Source organism: Oryx dammah, unplaced genomic scaffold (genome assembly GCF_014754425.2).
Source record: "Oryx dammah isolate SB20612 unplaced genomic scaffold, SCBI_Odam_1.1 HiC_scaffold_10, whole genome shotgun sequence".
NCBI lineage: Eukaryota > Metazoa > Chordata > Mammalia > Artiodactyla > Bovidae > Oryx > Oryx dammah.
The window spans coordinates 29,618,679-29,639,876 of NW_024070194.1; the positions used below are offsets into that span (position 1 = coordinate 29,618,679).

Below are 21,198 nucleotides of genomic sequence, written 5' to 3' on the forward strand. Positions count from 1 at the left end.
AAACATGAACCAGTGAGCTTATTTCAGATGGAGATGAGCAGGCACAGAGGGAGAGTGAGAGAGGGGGTGTGAAGAGGGAGGACACAGGCCTGACCCCCAAGAGGTGCTGGCCACACAGGGGTGCACCTTCTCTGTGGGTCAGAGGTACTCGCTTCTTGAGGCCTCCCTTCCTGAAATGTCCTCAGGTCATCGCAGATCCATGGGGCCTCCCCACCCCTGCCTGGGCTCATCGCTGAGCAGCTCCTTCCTCTTGACATCCCCCCTTCCCTGGAGTGAGACACCTGCTGCCTCAGGTCCCATAGCTGGTGCTGTTCAGGCCAGGGCTCCCTGCAGGGACAGGAGAGGCAGGTGATGTCCAGGGCCACTCAGGGCCAGGCTCCAGCATGGAATCTGTCGTCCAGCCCTTAGCAGTGTGCAGATGGGCAGGGACATGGTTCAGGGTGGAGAGATGGGAAGCTCTTCAGTTGTGAAGGCCTGGGAAGAACCAGGAAGAAAAGAGATTGAAAGAGAGAGAGAGTCAGAGAGAGACAGAGAGACAGACAGACAGAGGGATCGGGGAGGCACCCCTCTAGAAACCACCACCAGGTCCCTGAACTAGGCAGGGGGTGGGCAGACCCTCTGGGGAAAAGGTGAAGTTCAGTGCAAAGGCTGCTGGGCCTGACTGGATGTTCCTAGGGGAGAGCCCACACTGTCCTGTGTGTTCCTGGAGTCCTCACAATCACAGCCCGAGAAGCTGCTGGTTCAAGGTCACTCAACACGACCTTGGTCCCAGAGTGTGTAAACATCCAACTCGGGGAACTCAGGTTTGACAAGGGTGTCGCAGGACAGATCTGAAAGGGGCTAGTCATGTGAGAGCTGTTTACATTTAAGAAGAGCTTACATGGTTTACTAAAACATACAAAGCAAGGGACTTCCCTGGTGGTCCAGTGGCTAAGACTTCAGGCTTCCACTGCAGGGGATGCAGGTTTGATCCCCACTTGGGGAACTAAGATCCCAGGTGCCACGTGGCACAGCCAAAAAAAATTAAAAATAAGAAAACAAACAAACAAACACACAGAGCCAAGCATCGCCACTCTCTTGAGCCCATCTCGTGACACAATAAGGCAGGTTCAGAGGAAAGACAAAGAAACCATTCTTGCTGGTCAAGAGATGTGGCTAGTGCTAGTGTTTGTAGATTGTTCTTCTGTAGTTTTCCTACTGAGGCCAGAATGACTGAAGTATTAACCAGAGCAAAGAGTGGGTTTGGGGAGCGCAGGGCAGCTGTGGACAGGCAGCCGGTGGCAGACAGTGCAGACCTGTCCTTGCGAGGCCTCTGGCCCCTTGTGGGGGACGTCTAGGCTGCTTGGCCGGGACAGGGGCCTTTCACCCTCCAGGCAGGAGGCCACTTAGCTACGTGAGGGCTTTTCAGAAACAGGCATGGTTGGTTTGTTCTTGGAACAGGGGAAGAATTTTCGAAAATAAATCAGTGAAAAATTGGGAAGTGTTTCATTGTCTTAGCCTATCTTCCCATGATGGCAGAGGTGGTGCAGCCAGCAGGCCAAGCAGTGCTGCCCACTGACACATGGGCGCACAGGTGCTGCGGGCCAGAGGACATGGACAGCCGCCTTTGGAGGAGGAAAGGGGTAAGTCCAGTGGAGCTAGTCAAATAGTTCAGAAATCGAGGTTTACCTGCTTGCGCATCGATGTGGCTTCTGGTTCTTACAGCTGATGCTCATGTTGAAAGGCTAACCCTAGTTCCTCCTCCCTTAGTTCAGTTTTTTTCCCTTTTACATCAAAACTCTGTGCACTGAGAACTTCTCACTTATTGACCATTTGATGCAGATAAATTGCAAATGGAAAGGTGCTCGGCAGAATGAATGGCCTAGCTGTCAGCTCGCCGACGTGAGCTCCCAGTGTGAGAGCAGCCCGCACGCATCCTGCAGCCCCCTCCATTTTGTGCTCTTTGAATAATTTATCTGCAGGAAATCCAAATTGCCAAGGCCCGCTTCAACCCAGCAGAATGCTTGCCAATTTCCTTGGGAAAACTGACAAAAAAAAGAGGTGTAGATTGCATTTCGGCGGAGAGTGGCTGGGCAATCAGAGCTCGGCCCCTTTGTGGCGCTGCATCGGAAGCCCCTGTGCCGGGCTCGCGCAGACGACATTTGAAGGCTCATAAATGTAATGAAGTCCCTTTGACACCTGCTCCTCTCTTCACTTTAAATGTGAGCCATTGGTCCATGGGGAACCTCTGCTTCAAAAATAGAAATTATAGTAATTGTCTTCCGTGCTATCGGGAGGCTGTAAATGCATGGCTCTCAGCTCTACTGCCTGCAATCCACGGCTGCAAGGTTTACCCCAGGTCGTGATTTTTTGTCCTTAACAAATCACATGTATGCTCGTGCTGCTTGGGGGCAGGGGGGCTCACTTTGCAAGTTCCAACTTATGAACTGGGGGGGTCCATGGGAAGGGTCCCTCTCTTCCTTCCTGGGTGGGACCTTAGATGCTGGACCTGTGTTGGTTTCTGGGGGACAAAGTCCCTCTCTGCTGCTCCTTTCTGGGCATCTGGCTTTGCTCTGATGGCCATGCAGTGCAGGAGGGTGGGGGCGGCTTCCTCCCCTTCCTGGCCACAGGGCACACCTGCTGGGTAAAGGCCCCTCCTACCTCCTGCCCAGACCCAGGCTGAGGATTCTCTGTGATGACCTGTGCCCCTGGGGGCATCCCTCCCCTCCCAGGGTTCTGCCTCCACTCCCTGAAGGACAGTGTGGGCAGCATTCCCATAGAAGTGGGTCTGGGGCAGAGAATGGGGGGTGCAGGAGCTCCGACTGGCTTGGGCAGGTGGTTGGGTGACACTAGGGTCTGGATTATGCCGGGCACCAACCCCCCTCAGGGGCTCCACTCACTCTTTCCTGGGGGAATTGGCATCTCTGGGAGGGTGACCTGCAGGTTGGGTCCAGATGACCCCTCAGCCTGCACTCCTAGCCCAGCCTGGCTCTCATCCCTGACTCCTTCCCACTGCCAGAGCCAGCGCCGTGGCACATGGGTAATCAAACTCAGATGAACTGTGAGTCCAGGAGGTGTGCAGGACCTCTAAGAGTTAGCACTAAACAAAAATCCTAGTCATAATTTTCTCTATTGGTACTGTTGAAATGATAATGTTTTGGATAGATCAAGCTAAGTAAGGTTTAAAATCAATCCCACTCATTTCTTTTTATGCTTTAAGGTGGCTTTTAGAAAGTTTAAATGATGTGTGTGACTGACACTCTATTCCACTGGGCAGTGTTGCCTGAAAACTCCTGGCTGTGGGGAGCACCCCTACTCATGTAGGAGTGGCCAGGTCCCCAAACTCAGGCTGTGTCCCTGGGATCTCCCTGGACAGTACCCAGTAGAGAGTGGGAGCTGTCCACTCGAAGCTTCGTGGAGTTCTGCTCAGGTCCCAGGCGCCTGTTTCTAACATGACAGCCTTCGTGTGCCAGGATCAACAACTGTGGGTGGAAGCTGGGTTCTCAGCACTGTGGGGTCAGAGTCTGTGGCGGGCACTGTCACCAGGAGACCATGCTTTACGACATCGTGATGGTAACAAAGGTTTAGTGGGTGAGGCTTCCTCCTCGGGTGTGAACCTGGGGGCAGGGGGTGGGGGCACGCTCAGGCCCCGGGTCTCCTCCCAGAAGCACCGTGCCTTACCTGCTGCTCCTGGTTCTCAGCTCGTTTCTGTCCTGTGAACCGTTCCTTGTCTCCTGGGTCAGATTCACAGGCACCAGCAACGCTGGAGCCAGACGATGGCATAGGCCACACTGCAGACACAGGGGTGGTTCTGCTGGGTCCTGTTAACAGCACAGTTGTTTTTACTTGCAGATGAGCTTAGAAAATGATGAAAAGAGAGCTCGTACAAGATCCAAGGCCCTCCGAGGTGAGTGCTGCCCTCCCCTCCCAACTGACTCTGGCCAAGAGTCCCGGGTCCTGAAGCTATAAATGCCACTCCCAGCAGCTGTCCTCAGGAGAATAGAGTCCTGGAGCAGTGCCTTGGCCCTGGGATGAGCCTCCCCTGCTCTGGACACCTGGGGCTTCAGGTACCTGGTGACTTCAGGCCTCCTCAGCCTTGGGCTGCCTAAGAGGGCTACCAGGGAGGCTTTAGGCCCAGAGGCACCTGCTGGGGTGGAAATGAGGAGCAGACCCAGCTCTCCAGAGGGGGAAGCAAAGCTGCATTAGACCTGCTCTGTTTGGAAAGGAAAGGCTGCCAGCCTTGCATCACCAGTCTCTCTGCTCCCAGGATATTAGTCTTGGTGCTGGAGGGGGTGGGGATGTCATTGGTGGGGTGGGGAGAGGGGCTGAGGCCCTTCTTGCTCTGCAGGGGTCCAGCCCTGACCCCTTGGCCAGCCTCACCTCCCCAACACCACTGGGTACATGCTGCTTCTGTGTATGGGTGGCCCTCAAGGAGGGGCCGGCCACCCTGAGCTTCCTGTGTCTGCCGGTCAGACTCCTAAAGTTTTTGCTCCAGTTGCCCATCCCTGAGGGGCCAGTCTCTTGGGCCACCTTCTCTTCTTTGTCCAGCTGGGGGGTTTCTGACCAGACACTGACTTCTGCATGCAATTAGAGAAAGAGACCCTGTCCTGCCTGGACGGCCCACAGAGCCTGTCTTGTGTGAGGCCTCTGTGAGTCTGTAAATCCAGGAGCCCTCAAAGAGGGTCTGGCAGGGGCACCGGCTTGGGGGACCATGGATTCACTAGACCCCAGAGGATATTCCAGGAGGCTGGGGAACGTGGAGTTCAGGTCTCAGGGGAATTGCCTCCATGCTTCAGCCCACTTGTGCTGTAGGACAATGTGCCTTTTTCAATTCTACTTGCACACAAATTCCCTGTTTCTCCTTCTCTCATTCAGCTCCCCTGGAGCCCACAGGAGCCGACCTCAGGTAAGATGTGGTTCTCGCCGGTGACCCCCTTTGTCCTAAGTGACCTGCTGGGCACGTGGAATTGACCAGTTGCCCCTGAGCCCCCTGCTTTCTGTGACAAGGCACCTTCCCTCCTGGCCTGTGTCCAGCTGTCCTCACCCTGCCTTGTCCTCTCGCCCCGCATCCTGGTGCCACCGTGCAGCCAGCCTTGCGCAGGGGCACAGAGGTGCTGACAGCTGTTCCCCGGGACCTCCTGGCACCATGGTCCTCAGCCAGCAACAAGGTGCTGTCTTAGTGGCTCCTTGGCCAGAGACGAGGGTCCAGCTGCCCCACACCCGAGTCTTCCACTGGACTGAGAGCAGCCGTGGCCTGTGTGTCGGCTGAGCTCTGTGACTTTCCAGATCCCGGGCCGGTCTCACAGGGCACATCCTGAGCAGGAGGGAGACAGATGCACAGGGCTTTGCTGGTTGAAGCAGGAGGGGCTGGCCCTCTTCCTTGGAGATAGACTTCCCTGTCTGCAGGCATCTGTCCTGGGCTTGGCTAAGGCTTTGTGTGTGGGGCATGGGGAGGGGCTTTGGGGAGGCCAGAGAGACCACACCCCATCCCTCTGCAGTGTCTGTGTGTTGGGACACCCAGCACCACCCACTTGGCCTTCGGACCGGAGGCTCTGTGGATCTAGGCTCTGCCTCGGGTCTCCCCGCCAGCCCTGGGCTGTTTTGCCCAGGCAGAGCTCCAGTGAACAGTGTCCAGTGAGTGGCCAATAATACCAGCCTCCCACACGCCCCGTTTTCTGAAGAGGGGTTGTGCCGACGCATCTGGGTCAGAGCACTAGAGAAGGAAGGGAGGGCCCCAGTGTACCTGGTCCAATTTTATAAACATCCTGGGAGCTGGGGCCAGACTTCCTTCAACTTGTGACCGAGGTAACCTGCCCAAGGCCACTTGGAGGGATGGAGGGACTCTGAGTGCTCCCTCCTGCCCCCGGGGCTGCTCTGCCCATGTGGTGGGGTCAGGCATGATACCCACACCCTGATGGCAGGTCTGTGGGCTTCCATACTGATGGCTGGAGACAGCTTTCTAGACACTGAGGGAGGGGCTGCTCTTCTGTGGGGCCACTGCCCCTGCCTGGAGTGACTCTCTCCACGGAGCTGTGCGGGCCTAGGGCATCGGCCACGTTGATATTCTCAGGGGTGAAGTCTCTCACTGGACAGTGAGCACAGCTGGGGCTGGCCCATCTTATTCTTAACCTGGCAGTAGTCAAGTGGTTGGCCTTTGCCAGTCAGGAATATGAGGACCCCAAACATGCCAGCATGTCTCTAGCCTCTGAGGCTGTAACGTGGAGGCGGGAGGGCAGAGGGCCTGGGAGGGGTGCTCAGAGCCCCGCGGCGGGTAGGCGCTGCAGTGGCTGCACCATGCCGTCTGAGCTCAGGGACTCTCATGGAAGCACCGGCTGGGGGTGGTGTGGCCCCATGTGTGACGTGGAAAAACTGAGGCTCAGAGTATAACAGTTCATGCAGTCAGAAGAGTTGAATCACACACCCTCCTACACAAAGACTGGTTGTGGTTGCAGAGCTGGAGGGTGGGGTGGGTGGGGACAGAAGCCAAGCCAGGCCTCTGGGAGCTGCCTGGAGGGTCGGGGCCTGTGGGTGAGTTCCTGGAGGGACCCTGCGTGGTGCTCGGAGCAGCACAGGCTGGAGAGCAGGTCTCCCAGAGGACGCGCTGCTCCCCTGGGGCCATGTGATGTACACCTGAGGACCTCCTGGGGATAGCAAGGGGGAGGAGGCTGTGCACAGGACTTGAGCTTCAGTAACAGCAGTTATGTTTGGCAGCAGATACGGTAAGGGAGGAAGTTGGAAAGGCAAACCAAAGGGCTAGGTTTCTCTTGAAACTTTGAAGCCAAAGTGACCCCAAAACAGATTTGTTTTGAAATCTGTGTACACAACCAGCGTAAGGGATTGTGTGACCATCCAGGTTTTGTCCACTTTTGTTGATCTCGTGGTCTCACCCCGTTTACTTGGTAAGGGTGAGACCCGTATGCAATCTGATGGGGAAACTGGGGAGAAATGTTCTAGCGACAAATGTTCTCAGCAATCCTTCCCGTTTCGAAGAATCGATGCTCAGAGGAAAATGGCTCCTCTGTGCTAAGGAGCCATATGTGGTCTACCTGGAACTTGCCTCTCAGGCTTGAGCAATGCACTGAGATTATGTGTTCAGCCCGTGGGCAGGGACAGGTGCCGCAAGCTGGACTCCTCCTCTGGGCACACCAGGTCCTGTGGTGGGACAAGCAGATGAGCCCCGATTCTGGCGGAGCCTTTGTGGTGGGGCCTTTATGGTGGGTGCTGGCACAGGGAGAATGACCCGTGGAGCAGACTCACCCCTGGGATGGCAAAGGAATGCTTTGGGAATCACCTGATGGGAGGACGGGTCACGGGGAAGCTGTCCCCGTGGGACTCACTCTGTGGACAAGGGACTTGAGCCTGTGGACCCAGAACCTGTGGGGCTCCCTCCCCCACCACAGTGGCCCCCTCCTCCGCTCAAGCAGAGACCCCGGGAGCAGCTTGCTCTCACATCGTGGTTGCTAGGACACAAGCCAGGACCGAGCAGGACTCTCAGCTGCCCCCTCCCACCCGTATCTCATCAGTTCTTGCTCTGATTTGAGGCGAGTCCCTGAGAGAAGATGAGAGGTCTGTTGGTCTTTCCCTTTGTGCCAGTGGAGAACTAGTGGACCCTGGCCCTTGTCTCCATGGACTCATCTGCTGTCCCACAGCTGTGGGAGGCGGGATAGGACTGAAGGAAGTGGGCGGGCCCCTCTCGGAGCACCCCTGGGGTGTCTCCCTCTTCCATGAGAGACGCCTATCTGACCTGCCTGCACCCTGGTTCCCAGCCCGCCTGTCTTCACCTGAGGGCCTTCTCCTTGAGCCACCAGCTAGCTCCCACTAAGGGGACAGACCAGAGTAGGGAGCCCTCTACCTGCCTCCAGGGGCCAGAGAGAACCCAGTCCCTTAAAGGGCTTCTGCTGGGATGGGCTCCTCTGCCTTGGCCTGAGGCCTACTGTTTATGTTCAGAGCCCCCTGGGCCGTTGCCTGACCCCACTCAGTGCTAACTGAGGGCAGGCCCTCCGGGAGTGCCTCTGCCACACTTGGAGCCAGGTTGGGAAGTTGCGGGAGGGCTCAGCAGGGTCCCCCCATGCTGGGGGGCTAGGTTCCAGAGGCCTGGACCAGAGCTGGTGCTTCACCCTGCCCTCTGGCCCCAGGCACATGGAGGGCACCCTATAAGCACAGGGTGCTCACAGGTGACCTGCTGGCACTGCACCCTGGGGCCCTGATTGGCCTCACTTCAGTTTCCATGGGTGCTCTCTTGGCTGCCACAAAGGGAGCAGTTTCTTCCGTTTCCTCTCCCAGAGTGCCCCTTGGCAGCTCAGCACATGTGGGCGCATGCCTGGCCTGCTGCCCTGGGAGGAGCTGGCCCTCAGGGCTGGAAGCCAGGCGCCTCTGAACTGGGGGGCGGAGGTGTGGCTTTGAGCAGGTGATGTGTTTGGGGGTAGTGCCAGTACCACAGCAGCTGGCACCTAATTGCCTGATTAACTCTGATTAATCGACTAATTGGGACCTCAGCTTCAAATCCCCAATAACAAGGAGCTTTTGTAGAGTCTTAATGCTAGTACTTGAGAAAGTGGCAGCAAGTGTGGGGCATGGATTTCAGAATGAGAGGCCGTGGGCGGCAGAAGTCCTCTGGGTCTGGAAAGGAAACGCACAGCAAAGTCTGCATGTTTCCCTCGCCCCTCCCCTTTCCTCTTCCTCTCCACCCTGTCTCCTTTTAAATGCCAGCAGATCAGCCTCAGTGGCGCCATCATAGGGGGCTGCAGGGTGTGTCCCCTGCAGAGACCCTGGCTCTCCCAAAGGCTGCCGCTGAGCTGGGGGACAGGGCTCTGCTTGAACAGACCGTTTCTGTTTCTCGGTGGTCCATCAGCCAGGGTGGCCTGCCAGCTGGTGGGGCCCCATAGTCCTCTGTAGTCAAGTGGGTGATCAGGCAGTGTGTCTGGACAGAGGCCACAGTGGTGTACTCTTCTGGGCCCCAGGAGCCCACAGGTATCAGTGGCCACACAACTTTCCTTCCTTGGCTCCGGGAGAGCCTAATCAGAGGTGGGGGCTCAGACCTGGTGACGACAAGCTTGTCCATCCTTGGATTGGGGGCACCTTGGAGTGACCCCTCCCAGGAGGAGCTGGGGCTCCTCCTCCTCCCTCCACGCCCTCTCCATCTCGCCAGCATCCATCTGCTGGTCCACAACAAGGGTGATGTCAGCTCCTTGCTGTCCCGGTTCCTTGCACATGCCCTCAAGCCCACAGGACACTGGCCTTGAGCGCTTCACAGTCCTGGAGAGCTAACTTGCAGGGAAATGGCTGGGGTGGGCTGAGCCCTGATGAGCGGTTCCCAGAGTCTGGTTGGTGGAGAGACAGAAGTTGTGGAAGGAGCAGGACTCCTGGGCTCTCGCCTCTGTCCCCCGGGGTGCGAGCTGCTAGAGGCCAGGCATCATCCTCCCAGCCCCCCACCCCTGAGGTGTCATGGCAGCTCCTGGGTCACCTGCCCTCATGGCTTCACCTCCCTCGCAGCAGGCTGCAGGTGCTGGAGTGGGGTCTTTGCCACCACACCGTGCCTACTTCCAGCGGGATCCTGTGACTTAGGTCAAGGCTGCATGTTGTGGAGTTGTTCCTGTCTGTGGGCGCCGCCTCAGTGAGCCAGCACAGGGCAGTCCTGGCTGGGCCTCACAGCCTCACGAAGGCCATGGAGAATCCCACGTTTGTGCTTTGCCCGTGGGCCAGACTCGGGTGCTGGTTCCAGGAGCACCTCGAGGGCCCTGCTCCCCAGGCCCTGAAAACCTGGTGGTGGCTTGCCTGCAGTGGGGAGACTCATCGTGGACAAAGGAATCCTGCCTTGATCTCGTACACACAGAGCTTTAATTAACCACACTCATGAAACTGTAACGAGCCATTCATTTATTTAAATGGGGTGAGTTATTTTATTAATTTTTTGCAAACTGTAAGCAGCCGTCCTAAGATGAACTGTTTGGAGACAATCTAATACTCCCCGGGGGGACGGTCTGGGGTGGGCCCTGAGATTCTGACCCTGTCCCCAGGCCACACGGGGCCGCCCCCAGGTGACTGCTCCTGCTTGTCTCCCCTCAGCTGTCCCACCCCCGGATGCACAGGCTCGGGGCATATCCGTGGCAAGTACTCCAGGCACCGAAGGTGAGGAGCTGGCGGGCCCTCAACAGGTTCCTGGGAAAGACGTTGGGCTGTGGGGGGTGGAGCTCCTCTCCTGCTCTGTGACCCTCTGTGTGTCTAGAACTGTCCCCATCTGCTCTGGGCTGATGAGCTCTGGTGGCCTCCCGTGCAACCCCGAGCCTTTCTGGGTGTCTCCCCAGTGGGGCTGCTCTGAGGCCGGAGGAGGCCTTGTGGGCAAACCCAGAACAGAGCTAGCACATAGTGGGGTGACCGTTTTCACTGCTGTCTTCCTGGGGGTCCCAGGATCCCACTGGACCTCATGGGGCCTCTGACTATGGTGCCCGGTTCAGGGGGTGGATGAGGGTGGGAAGGGTCTGGAGGTGGAAAAGGAAGGCCTGGGTGCTCCTGCGGGCAGTGGGCACAGGGCAGAGTAGCCTGGGCCAGCCCCCATCCCCAGCCATCCCAGAGCAGGTGACTCTGGCATGGACAGGGCTCCCCGAGGTTAGGGGTCCCCAGACAAGCAGGAAGTGAAATTTAAAACACACTCTGGTGCTTTTTAATGTGGACACTTACTGTAAAATTTTGAACACATCAATCTGCCAGTCTTGCTTTTGGATTTTGGTGGAGGGAGGTGATGAGAAGAAAAGAGAACTTTTCAGGATAGGGGAAGTGCTGCAGAGGGTGAAGGGTTGGGGAACTGGGAGATGCTGATGGGGGGGCCCGGCCTCCTCCCTCCCAGTTTGCAGAGCTGCCCTCTGGCCAAGAAGAGGAAGCTAGAAGGCCCCGAGGCCGAGCACCTGGGGTCCAAGCGGAAGGCACCCCCGCTGAAGCTGGCTCTGGACGAGGGCTACGGCGTGGACAGCGACGGCAGCGAGGACACTGAGGTGAAGGACGCCTCTGTTTCTGATGAATCGGAAGGAACTGTGGAGGAGAACGAGGCCGAGGCGTCGGCACAGGAGGAGATTCATCGCCCCGAGCCAGCTGAAGGTGCTTTGTTGCTCTGTCTCCCCTGAATAAAGGCGCTTAGTGTGGCCCCGGAGAATCGCAGCCTGTGGGCGGGCAGGGCTCCCGCGAGCCAGGAAGCCCTGCTGAGAACAAGTGCCTCTTGTCCAACATTTGGGACTTCCTGGGGAGGGGCCGGCTCTGGGGGCTCAGGGTCTGTGTGTGAACACTGTGCATTTGGATGTGTGTCTGTCTGCGTGTGTGACAGACAGATGGACAAATGGATGTGGCTGTGGGTCTGTATGGGGTGGTCTTGGACAGACCTGCCCCACTTGGCCTCAAAAGAGCCACCTGGTTGGGGGGCAGGGGTCTGCTTGGCATTAAGGGAGATGGTGGGGGTGTCCAGCGAAGCTGGGCCGGGCAGTGAGAACTGAGGAGTCTCCTTGCTCTCACCTTTTTCTCTGTAGGGCCTCCAGATCTTGGCAATCACTAGTGTGAAGGTGGGGCATGTCTGTGTCCTGAGACCCTGGGAGACTGTGGGGTCCTGGGGGTGTGGCAGAGGCCGGAGGCCCAAACCCTCCCCTCCAGTACATCCATGTTTCTGGTGTTCTCCCCTTTTGGGATCTGAGGTGGATTCTTACTTCACTTTAGAGCCACTGTAGGGAGAGTTCTTGCAACCCGCCTCCCTGTTGGGGACCTGGTTGTGCCCAAGAGTGTGCCAGGTCAGGGACTTGGCCTCCTGGCTTCCTTACACAGGAGAGAGCTCTGTGCTCTGGCTCAGCCCTCCTGAAGGGGGAGCAGGCAGGCTGGCTCTCACATTCTGGGGTCCTTATCCACCACCCAGGGGGCCCAGGTGTGGTGAGCACCCACTGCATCTCAGCCACGGCAATGAAATGACTTAACCTTTAAAAACAGCTTTTACTGCTTCTCAATTATGAAACAGTGTTAAAAAGCCTTATGCATTCTTTAGGCTCCATTTTATGAAACACAGATTTGCCTGATTTTAAAAAGTGCACATAACAGGGAGGACTGTTAATCAAAACTATCATTGAAAATCTTAGTTTCAAAAGTACAGCAGTGGTTTCTCCAGGCAGACAAAAATGGCTATATCGATCCTGTTTCTGGGGTCTGGTGTCCTCTGGCTGTGGCGGAGTGGGGTGAAGGAACCAGAGCCGGTGGCCTGGAGATACACTCCAGGTGACTCTCAGCGCCCCTCCCCTGTTCCCATGTGCCTCCCATATGGTTTCTGATTTTGTGTAGGAAGGAGCCCAGTAAAGGCGCATTTCGGATCCAATCCCATCAGCAGCCCCTCAGGCTCCTCCAAGGGCAGCTACAGCAGCTATCAGGAAATCATTGCAACTTCTCTCCTAAATTTGGGCCAAATCGCTGAAGAGACCCTGGTTGGCGGAGACTCAGGCCAGGTGGCCACACCAGGTCTAGTTCAGGAGGCTGAGGAGGAAGCTACCAGTGATGAGGGGGAGAAGGAGGACTTTATCCAGCCGGAGGACGTGGAGGAGGTGATTGAAGTTACCAGTGAGCGCTCCCAGGAGCCATGTCCCCAGTCTCTGGAGAGTGTGGCCAGTGAGGCATCCAGTAAGCAGAAAGTGATCCTGGGCAACAAGGAGGAAGAGGAGGAGGAGGAGGAGGAGGAAGATGAGGAGGAGGAGGAAGATGACGAGGAGGACGAAGAAGACGAAGAGGAGGCCCCTCCTGATGTAATCTGCCAGGAGGATGCCCCCCATGTCCCTGCCCCAAAGAGTGCTCAGCCACGGGGCCCGGTGCCTCCCAGCCCCAAGCCCGGGTACTCCGTCCTGGTGGAGGTGCGGTCCGATGACGGCAAAGACGAGGACTCGCGATCCCAAAAGTCTGCGGTCACAGACGAGTCGGAGATGTACGACATGATGACCCGTGGCAACCTGGGCCTCCTGGAGCAGGCCATTGCCCTGAAGGCCGAGCAGGTGCGGGCTGTCTGTGAGCCGGGATGCCCACCTGCCGAGCAAGGCCCGCTGGGCCCGGGAGAGCCGGGGAAGGCAGTGAGGCCCCTGGACGCTGCCCGGAAGAGCTACTGCAGCAAAGGTAGGCTGGGCTCCCAGGGATGGGCAGCCCGGGACCCGTGGACATGCCCTGAGGATTTCACTGGCTGGGGGTCATGGGAGGTGGGGAGTGTTGGCCAGACAGACACAGACTGTGCTCAGTGAGGCAGGAGGCAGGGCTGGGAGCACCAGAAGGGCACTGGCACTGGTCCTCAGGGACCCTGATGCTGAGGCACAGGTGCCCACGAGCCCTAGAGGGGCTAGAGGCCAGTGGCAGCAAACTCAGGAGGGCGGTGCCTGGGAGAGGCTTGTGAGCCCCTTAGGGTGCCTCTGCCTGCCTGGGGGTCAAAGGACAACCTCCTCCCATTTGAATCAGGCAGAGCCCCCAGGGGCCCTGTCCTCCCTGGGGTGGGCATTCTGAGCATGGTCTGTGATTTCTGCGTTCTACCAAAGGGGATGACAGCTCCATTGGAAGTTTCCCTGGGTCACTGGCTGTGCCCTGGGGACCATGTGTGTCCTGAGAGGTCTTCCCTTCTGCCCCTGGACTTACAATGACCTCTCTGGCCTGTAGAGGCTTAATGAGGTCAGTAGCTGAGATTTGGGGTTAAGTTTCTGCCTATGCCTTTATTAGCTGCTTTGATTCCCTGGTGGCTCAGACCTTAAAGAGTCTGCCTGCAATGCGGGAGACCTGGGTTCGATCATCGGGTTGGGAAGATCCTCTGGAGAAGGAAATGGCAACCCACTCCAGTATTCTTGCCTGGAAAATTCCATGGACGGAGGAGCCTCGTGGGCTACAGTCCATGAGTTCTCAAAAAAGCTGGACACTACTGAGCAACTTCATTTTGGGTGAGTTACTTAGCTTCTGTCTCCCCCTTTTGTGTCAACATGAAGGACGAGTCCTGGCAGGGGTGTTTCTGCACATCTTTACTTCTCTGTGGAGGCCTGGGGCTGTGCAGGACATTAGCAGGACAGGGCAGAGGGCACCAGCCGCCATCCAGGTGGTCTTCCTCGAAAGGCTACAGTCCCACTGTTTGGGTTTTCACCATCTGTGGGCTTTTCCACTTAGACACCCTGGACAATCCCTCTAGTATCCCCTTGCTGTCCAGCCCTGGTGCCTTTCAGGCTTTTGGGTGGTCAGGTCATCATTCTCTCTGGACAGTCAGAGTGAAGGCTTGTGAGCTGCACTACCCCCTCCCTGCTCACCACTACCCCGCCCCCCCAGCTTCCTGGCTGCCCTCTGACCCAGAGGCCCTGTGTGTTTAGATCCCTCAAGAACTGAAAAGCGTGAGATCAAGTGTCCGACACCAGGCTGTGATGGCACCGGCCATGTCACTGGGCTGTACCCTCACCACCGCAGCCTGTCTGGCTGTCCCCACAAGGACAGGATCCCCCCGGAGAGTGAGTAGCTCTGCACGGCTCAGGCTGCCTCTGGTGTTTGGAAGGTGCCCACGTTGGGGAATGGCCACACAGAGCCCTGCCCCTCTGAACCGGCATGTCCTGAATCTCATACTTGAGCCCTACAAGCATGGGGACGTGGAGCGTCCAGTGATTCTCCTGGAGATGGCAGCCTGGGTCAGGGTCCCGGGAAGCTGGCCATGGACGCTGGCACACGGGAGGGGAGGCTGGGCTCTGGAGCTGGGGAGGGGCCACTTTCTATGTGCTGGAGGCTCAGAAGGAGAAAGGCTGTCCTTGCTTCCGTGTGAGGGGCAGTAAGTTGAGAGGAGGGACATTGTAAGGCTGAACTGGTTTCTGCCCTAGGGAGCCAGGGCCACCGTGGGAGGGCTTCTCTGACTGAGCTGAGCCTGGGGCCCCTGCATGCTCCATGGAGGGAGGTACTCACTGGCTCCTCCCGGTTGTCTTGCAGTCCTGGCCATGCACGAAAACGTGCTCAAGTGCCCCACTCCTGGCTGCACAGGCCAGGGCCACGTGAACAGCAACCGTAACACGCACAGAAGGTATGGGGCTGGACTGGGCATGGTGAGGGCGGTGGTGGGGGCATGCTGGGGGTGCCCCAACCTGGCACATGTCTTGGGCTTGCCCTGTCCCCCTGTGTGCTGCTCTTTGGGGTGAGTGCAAGGTCAGGATAGACCTTTGGTGGGCGTAGAGCAGCACCTGGAGGGGTGGTCACTGTTGCCACCCTGAGGGGATCCTGAGAGACCAGAGTGCGCCTGGAGGAATGGGCGCCTGCAGCCTGGGGGAGAGCCGGGTGGGGACCCTGCCCTGCGGAGATTCGGGAAGCCTCTGGACACTAGCTCTTGCTTAGGGCACAGCCTCAGCATCTGGGCCTAAGCCTGGTTGCTCGGTGGGGTGCTGAGACCCTGGTGCTTCCATTGTCTGCCGTCTCTGGCCACTGCTTCCCCGAGCCCTGGGCAGCTGTGGCTGTGGCAGGAGGTGCCTTTGCTCCAGTGAGTGAAGCTCAGCTGAAAGGACGGTCAGTCTTTGCGGTCCGATCACTGAGAAGAGGCTGAACTCCCCAGCACTGCTGTGGTGATGTCACCTCCCCTGGTTGAACAGCTTCTTAGTTCTAACAGTCAAAGCCGTATCCATGGTGTCTTGGATTAGGTGCTTTCTTGGGAAGGACCTGTGCCCTTCTGCTGTGACCCTGGTGGTCCGTGTCCTCCAGGGTCAGCACCCAGTTCATGGCCTGTGGGTGACAGAATTTGAGCAGCTCTGGTTGGTGGTGAGGCGAGAGAAGCAGAGTGAGAGACAGGCCCATCCCCCAGACCCATCCAGAGGAGAGGCCTTTGTCCAGAGCCTTGAAGAACTTTAGGATGCATTTTGTCTCTGTGTGTCATTGGCTTAAAATTTCCAAAAACAGAAACTGAATGAGCAGCAGGTGCTTTGAGGGCTGAGGACAGAGCTGGGGAAAAGCCCCCTCTATAGGAACAACAGCCTTCCCTGGGCGCCTGCTGGTGTCTGGCTCCTGGCTTAGATGGGCGGGGCCTGGAGAAGGGCTCAGCTGTCCTCCTATCTTGTCTCTAGTTTGTCTGGGTGTCCCATTGCTGCTGCCGAAAAATTAGCCAAATCTCATGAGAAGCAACAGCCACAGCCGGGAGAGCCTTCCAAGAATAGCTCCAATTCGGATCGGATCCTCAGGTGAGTGACATGAGCCACAGACCCGCAGGGGTGTTCTTGGAACCCAAGTTCGTCTACCTGACATATAGTGAGGCCAAACAAACCAAAACTGGGTTGGAGTTTGGAGCAGAGAATAGTTTATTACAAAAGCCATGGAAGGAGAATGGGCGGCTGGTGCTCAGAACATTCGACTTCCCATTGGCTTTCTGGTGAGGTCTTTGCAGACAGTGTGAGGGAAGAGGTTCGAGATGCATAATAGCTTGTGGACCTTCTTCTGATCGGCTGACGGTGAGGTGGTAGGTGATTTTTTTAGGAATCTCAACCTTACGATTCCAACAGTCTGGGGTCCACAGGTTTGTGGTCAGCATGTCATCACCACTGGGCAAGTGTCTTAGTTTCTGCAGAGCGACTCAGATACATGTCAGATTGTTCCCTCTGTCTCTTCCAGAGGAATTGGGAGCCCTGTTGCGACTCTCAACTGACTGACTTGCTCTTTGGAACTTGAAGGGTTGAGGGGGCTTACAGCCTTTTCCCTACAAACGAGAAATGGGGACACAGAGGGGCTTTTGTCCCAGGAAGGCCCTGTAAGGTTCTGCTTGATTTCAGGGGCTGCCTCCCAAAATGCCCAGGGAGCATTTTAGTCTTTCTGCAGCTGCATGTGTGTGTATGAGTGCGTGCATGTATGTGTCCGCACACATGTATGTATAGCATGTACTTGTGCACATACGTGTGCACAGTGTGCATGTGTGTATGCATATGTGTGCGAGTGTGCATGTGTGTACTGGTGTTTCCCAGCAGTTTTGGGGGTGCCAGCACCCGCAAGGCTGCCCCTGCCTTGCCCTCTCTGAGGGTATTGATATCACTGCTGGATGATTCAGGATTTGTTTGTGGAGATTCTGGTTCTGTTTGGAGAATGGGCTGCACCAGCTGAGGGCTAAAACCCTGGACTGGGAAGAGGCGCCCTCCAGAGTGCCACCCCCATGACCCCTGAGATGCTGTGTGTTTAGGTGCGTGTGTATGAGTGTGTGTGCATCCATATATGGTTGCAGATGTGGCTTATTGATGAAAGGGCTTCTGAAAGGCCATTCAGAATGAATCTGCTTTGTGCAACCTCACCCACAAGCCCCCATTGGCGTGGGGCCAGAGGCTGGGGAACTTTCCTAAGGCCACATGTCCCCCCCATCTCGCCAGCCTACCTTCAGAATCTCCTCCCAGCGGGACCAGTTCCCTGGTGCCCACCATGCTGGGGGATTACCCCCACCGTGTCCTTGTTCAGTGGACTCTTTGCTCCCATGTCTCCAAGGAGCTAGAACTCACAGGTCCTCTCCCCCAGGCTCCTGTTCTACATCTGTCATAGACAGAAGAGTTTGGGAGACCAGGGCCACCACACCCTGTGCAAGCTCAGTGCTCAGCAGTCGTGAGCATGCAGCATGGCATAGACCCTGGTCTGGAGACCCACCTGTCCCTTCCCTGGTGGACACTCAGACTGAGGATTGAGCTGTACACCTTGGCTTTGGAGGGTGGTGTGTGAGGAGTCTCTGTGAGGGGCCCACCCTCCCACACTGGGGAGCCCTTGCAGCCCGGTCCTTGGGTGCCCTGTACTCCATTTGGCTTCTTTCATCCAGGAAGCTGCTTCTTTTCTCCATCTTAATCCCTGTTCCTTCTTGCTTCTTGATAATTTTCCTACCTTGATCCAAGTCACTGACAAAATGTCAAACCACCAGGTGGGTAAGGCTTGGGAAGGCCAGTCTTGGGGCCAAACAGGTGCTGAACGTGGAGGTGGTGTCCCAGGAAGGTGACTGCAGTTTGTTCCCCTGTAAAAATGAGACAACAGTCTTAGCGACTTGAGTTTCTCATGAGGCTTGGATGAGGCAGTGACAGTTTGTTTCCTGAGCCCTTGGTGAGGAGCCCTGACGGTAGCAGCTGTGGCCAAGATGCTGGAGCCTTCCACCCAGGCTCCATGTGTTCTGTGTGGCCATGTTTTGGGTATTGTATCCTGGGGTGTGCAGATAATCTTAAAAAAGTTTTGCTGGCATCATAGACACCGAGTCTGCTGCTGGATGAAGCCCGGGCTGAGGAAGCCACCAAAATATGGCGCAGGCATTAAATTTAGGCCTCATCTTCCCTTCAGGGTAGCTGAGAGCTCACCAGCAACTTCTCAGATGCATTGGTCAGTCCAGAGTGGAGGAGAGCCTGTTCGTGCTCTGGTGGCATCGCTTTCCCAAGGCCCTTCAGAGCTGGCCTTATCGTGGTTCCAGGGTCTTCTTGGCAACGGGCTCCTCATTTCGGGTCATGCTCAAGTTCTTACAGTGCCTGGCACCTGGGGGCCTCTCCATTGGTCCTTCTTCATTCCACCCTTTCCAGAGTGAAGTCACTGCTTGGCTCTAGAGGCCTCCTCTGCTTTTCTTCTCTCCGAGCCCCTCACTGGAATGAGGGGCCTTTCTCTTTTGCTGGTCTCACTCTTGCCCCGGCCCCTGGGCTGTGGAGGCTGGTGTCTCCACACCATCTCTTGTATATTTAAAAATCTGAGCTCTTCCAGAGCTCCAGTAACAGTGACTGAATGCTTGTGGCAGTGCTTTCATGCCTGTCCTTAACTGGGCAGCAGCCCCTCCAGGGGCATCTTAAGCAACTTTAAGCAGAGGACAGTGGGGGGCTAGGCCACTCCCTTCAAAAAGTGCAGCTGCTGTGCCCTGAGGCTGATTCTCAGAAACACCCCCATATCCCCTCCAGGTGCCCCAGCTCCCTCCTGTCTGGGGAATTGTATTAACAAGTTATTCCACCACCAGAGTTCCACCTTGACTGCCCACCACCCTAAAGATGCTCCTCTGGGGTTCCCGGCCAAAGGCTCAGAAACTAGCTCTCCTTTTCCCCTCCTCTGGCTGATGCTGTCTGCAAGGGGATACGAGCTGTTACTTCAAGTCTCCTAGTGCTTCTTCCCCATGGCGGTTCTTCCTGCACATCCCGCGGGCAGCCTGTAGTGGTGGGCAGGGGAGGGCCTGCCTGGGTCTCAGTCCACACTGGCCTCTGAGGGATGGCTGGGCTAGGCCATGGCAGAGGGTGCTGGGCAGGGTCCTTGTGTCCCGTCTTCATGCTTCTCATCTCCATCCTGCACCCCAGGCCCATGTGCTTCGTGAAGCAGCTTGAGGTCCCCCCATATGGAAGCTACCGGCCCAGTGTGGCGCCCACTACACCCAGGGCCAACCTGGCCAAGGAGCTGGAGAAGTTCTCCAAGGTCACCTTTGACTACGCAAGTTTTGATGCTCAGGTTTTTGGTAAGCGCATGCTTGCCCCAAAGATTCAGACCAGCGAAACCTCACCGAAAGCCTTTAAATGTAAGTTGGGGAAACTGCTCCGCGAGGTGTAGGGTCTGAGGGGTGGAGGAGGAGGAACCCTTCCCCAGGAGCATGTAGGGACTCTCCATCTGGGGCCCCAGCTGTCCCAGTCTACCGCGGTGACTTTCTCAGAATCTGGGTCTCACCCACGTTGCGGCCTTCACGTTCAGCACCAAACTGGATGTGTCTCCTCACTACACGTTGAAACAAAACACAAGTGTGTTATGGTGTGCATGTCCAAAGAGTTAAGCCCAACATCGCTGACATGGTTTACCCTATGAGTGTGCCCTCCCCTAGATGTCCTTTCCCAGGCAGTTTATTCCAGCTCAAGGGTGGAGGTCTAGGGGGAACCACTGTGCTGAGCCTGGACACCCAACAGATGCTTAGATAGGGACCATCTTGCTGGATACAGTATGCCATTTGTAATATTAGCAACAAAATTTCTGGGTGCTTGCACTAACAAAATTCACTCCTACGAACCTTTGAGAACAAGCTCTCCTGCCTTTCTAAAAAGGTATTCCTATACTAGGTTGCGCTGGGTCTTTGTTGCTGTGCAGGCTTTCTCTAGTTGTGGCGAACGGGGGCTACTCCTTGTTGCAGTACCCGGGCTTCTCACTGCGGTGGCTTCTGTTGCAGAGCGCAGGCTCTAGGTGTGTGGGTTTCAGTAGTTGCAGCTTGGGAGCTCAAGAGCATGCGCTCAATAGTTGTGGCACACCAGCTTAGTTGCTCCTCAGCATTTGGAATCTCGATCCCCCAGACTAGGGATCAAACCCATGTCTCCTGCATTGGCAGGTAGACTCTCGACCACTGGACCACCAAGGAAATCCCCTGTCTTTTTTTTGGTCACTTATTATACTAATTTGTGAGTTGCAAGCCAATTAGCTTGCATAATACCTACAAAATGGAAAACTGCCCCAGTGTACATAAGATTGGAACTGGCAGCTCATGATGGATGTTCAGATGCCAAAATCAGCAATGATGAGTTTCCTATGAGTTCATACTAGAAACACTGATCAATACAATGGCCAGCTGGAGTGCAGGTATCTCTCCAACTTGTTAGGAGAGGGCTTCATGCAAGGCACCCACTTATGCTAGGGCACTGGAAATTTGCTGGTGATATCGTGATTACTCAGAAATCATACCTGAGAGTGATCTTATGGTTACAGCATAGTTATTAGAAAAGATGACATTTTATGCCTTTATGTTTCATGTTCTGTTGTTGTGCAGTAGCTAAGGCCTGTCCAACTCTTTGTAATCCCATGGACTGCAGCATGCCAGGCTCCTCTGTCCTCCACTAACTCCCAAGTTTGCTCAGATTCATGTCCATTGAGTCGGTGATCCCATCTAAATCTTATCCTCTGCTGCCCCCTTCTCCTTTTGCCCTCAGTCCTTCCCAGCATGAGGGTCTTTTCCAGTGAGTCAACTCTTCGCATCATTATATTTGAGCGACAGTGTTATTTACTTGAGGAGGTGATACCAAAATCAGCCTTTTGAGATATTGTGACAAAATTTGCCTACTTGAATGACACTGCAGACACTCTTCCTATTTACAGACTTTAGTCTCTCAATAAGCATTCACCGATAGATAACTTGTTTTGTTTGCAATATCAGGGATGCTAGCCTGTCTTTGCCCTTTCTGCCCAAGTTATGGTCAAGACAGAAGTGGCCTTCTCAATACCTGACAAGGATGGGGGAGGATTGGGGTATGCGAGCTCATGGCAGTGGGTGGATGA

General features: G+C 56.2%; 1 protein-coding gene across 4 annotated transcripts in view; it reads left to right on the top strand.

Moving 5' to 3' along the window:
- Positions 1-21,198, top strand: part of MYT1 (myelin transcription factor 1) — a 63,104-nt gene that overhangs the window by 22,413 nt on the left and 19,493 nt on the right. For all 4 annotated transcript variants that reach the window (XM_040247715.1, XM_040247718.1, XM_040247716.1 and 1 more), the window contains exons 3-11: positions 3,832-3,886; positions 4,855-4,885; positions 10,045-10,107; positions 10,823-11,070; positions 12,286-13,101; positions 14,322-14,456; positions 14,923-15,013; positions 16,041-16,154; positions 19,251-19,465. In XM_040247715.1, the coding sequence (XP_040103649.1) occupies positions 3,832-3,886; positions 4,855-4,885; positions 10,045-10,107; positions 10,823-11,070; positions 12,286-13,101; positions 14,322-14,456; positions 14,923-15,013; positions 16,041-16,154; positions 19,251-19,465 (1,768 nt within the window). The remainder of the gene's footprint in view (positions 1-3,831; positions 3,887-4,854; positions 4,886-10,044; positions 10,108-10,822; positions 11,071-12,285; positions 13,102-14,321; positions 14,457-14,922; positions 15,014-16,040; positions 16,155-19,250; positions 19,466-21,198) is intronic.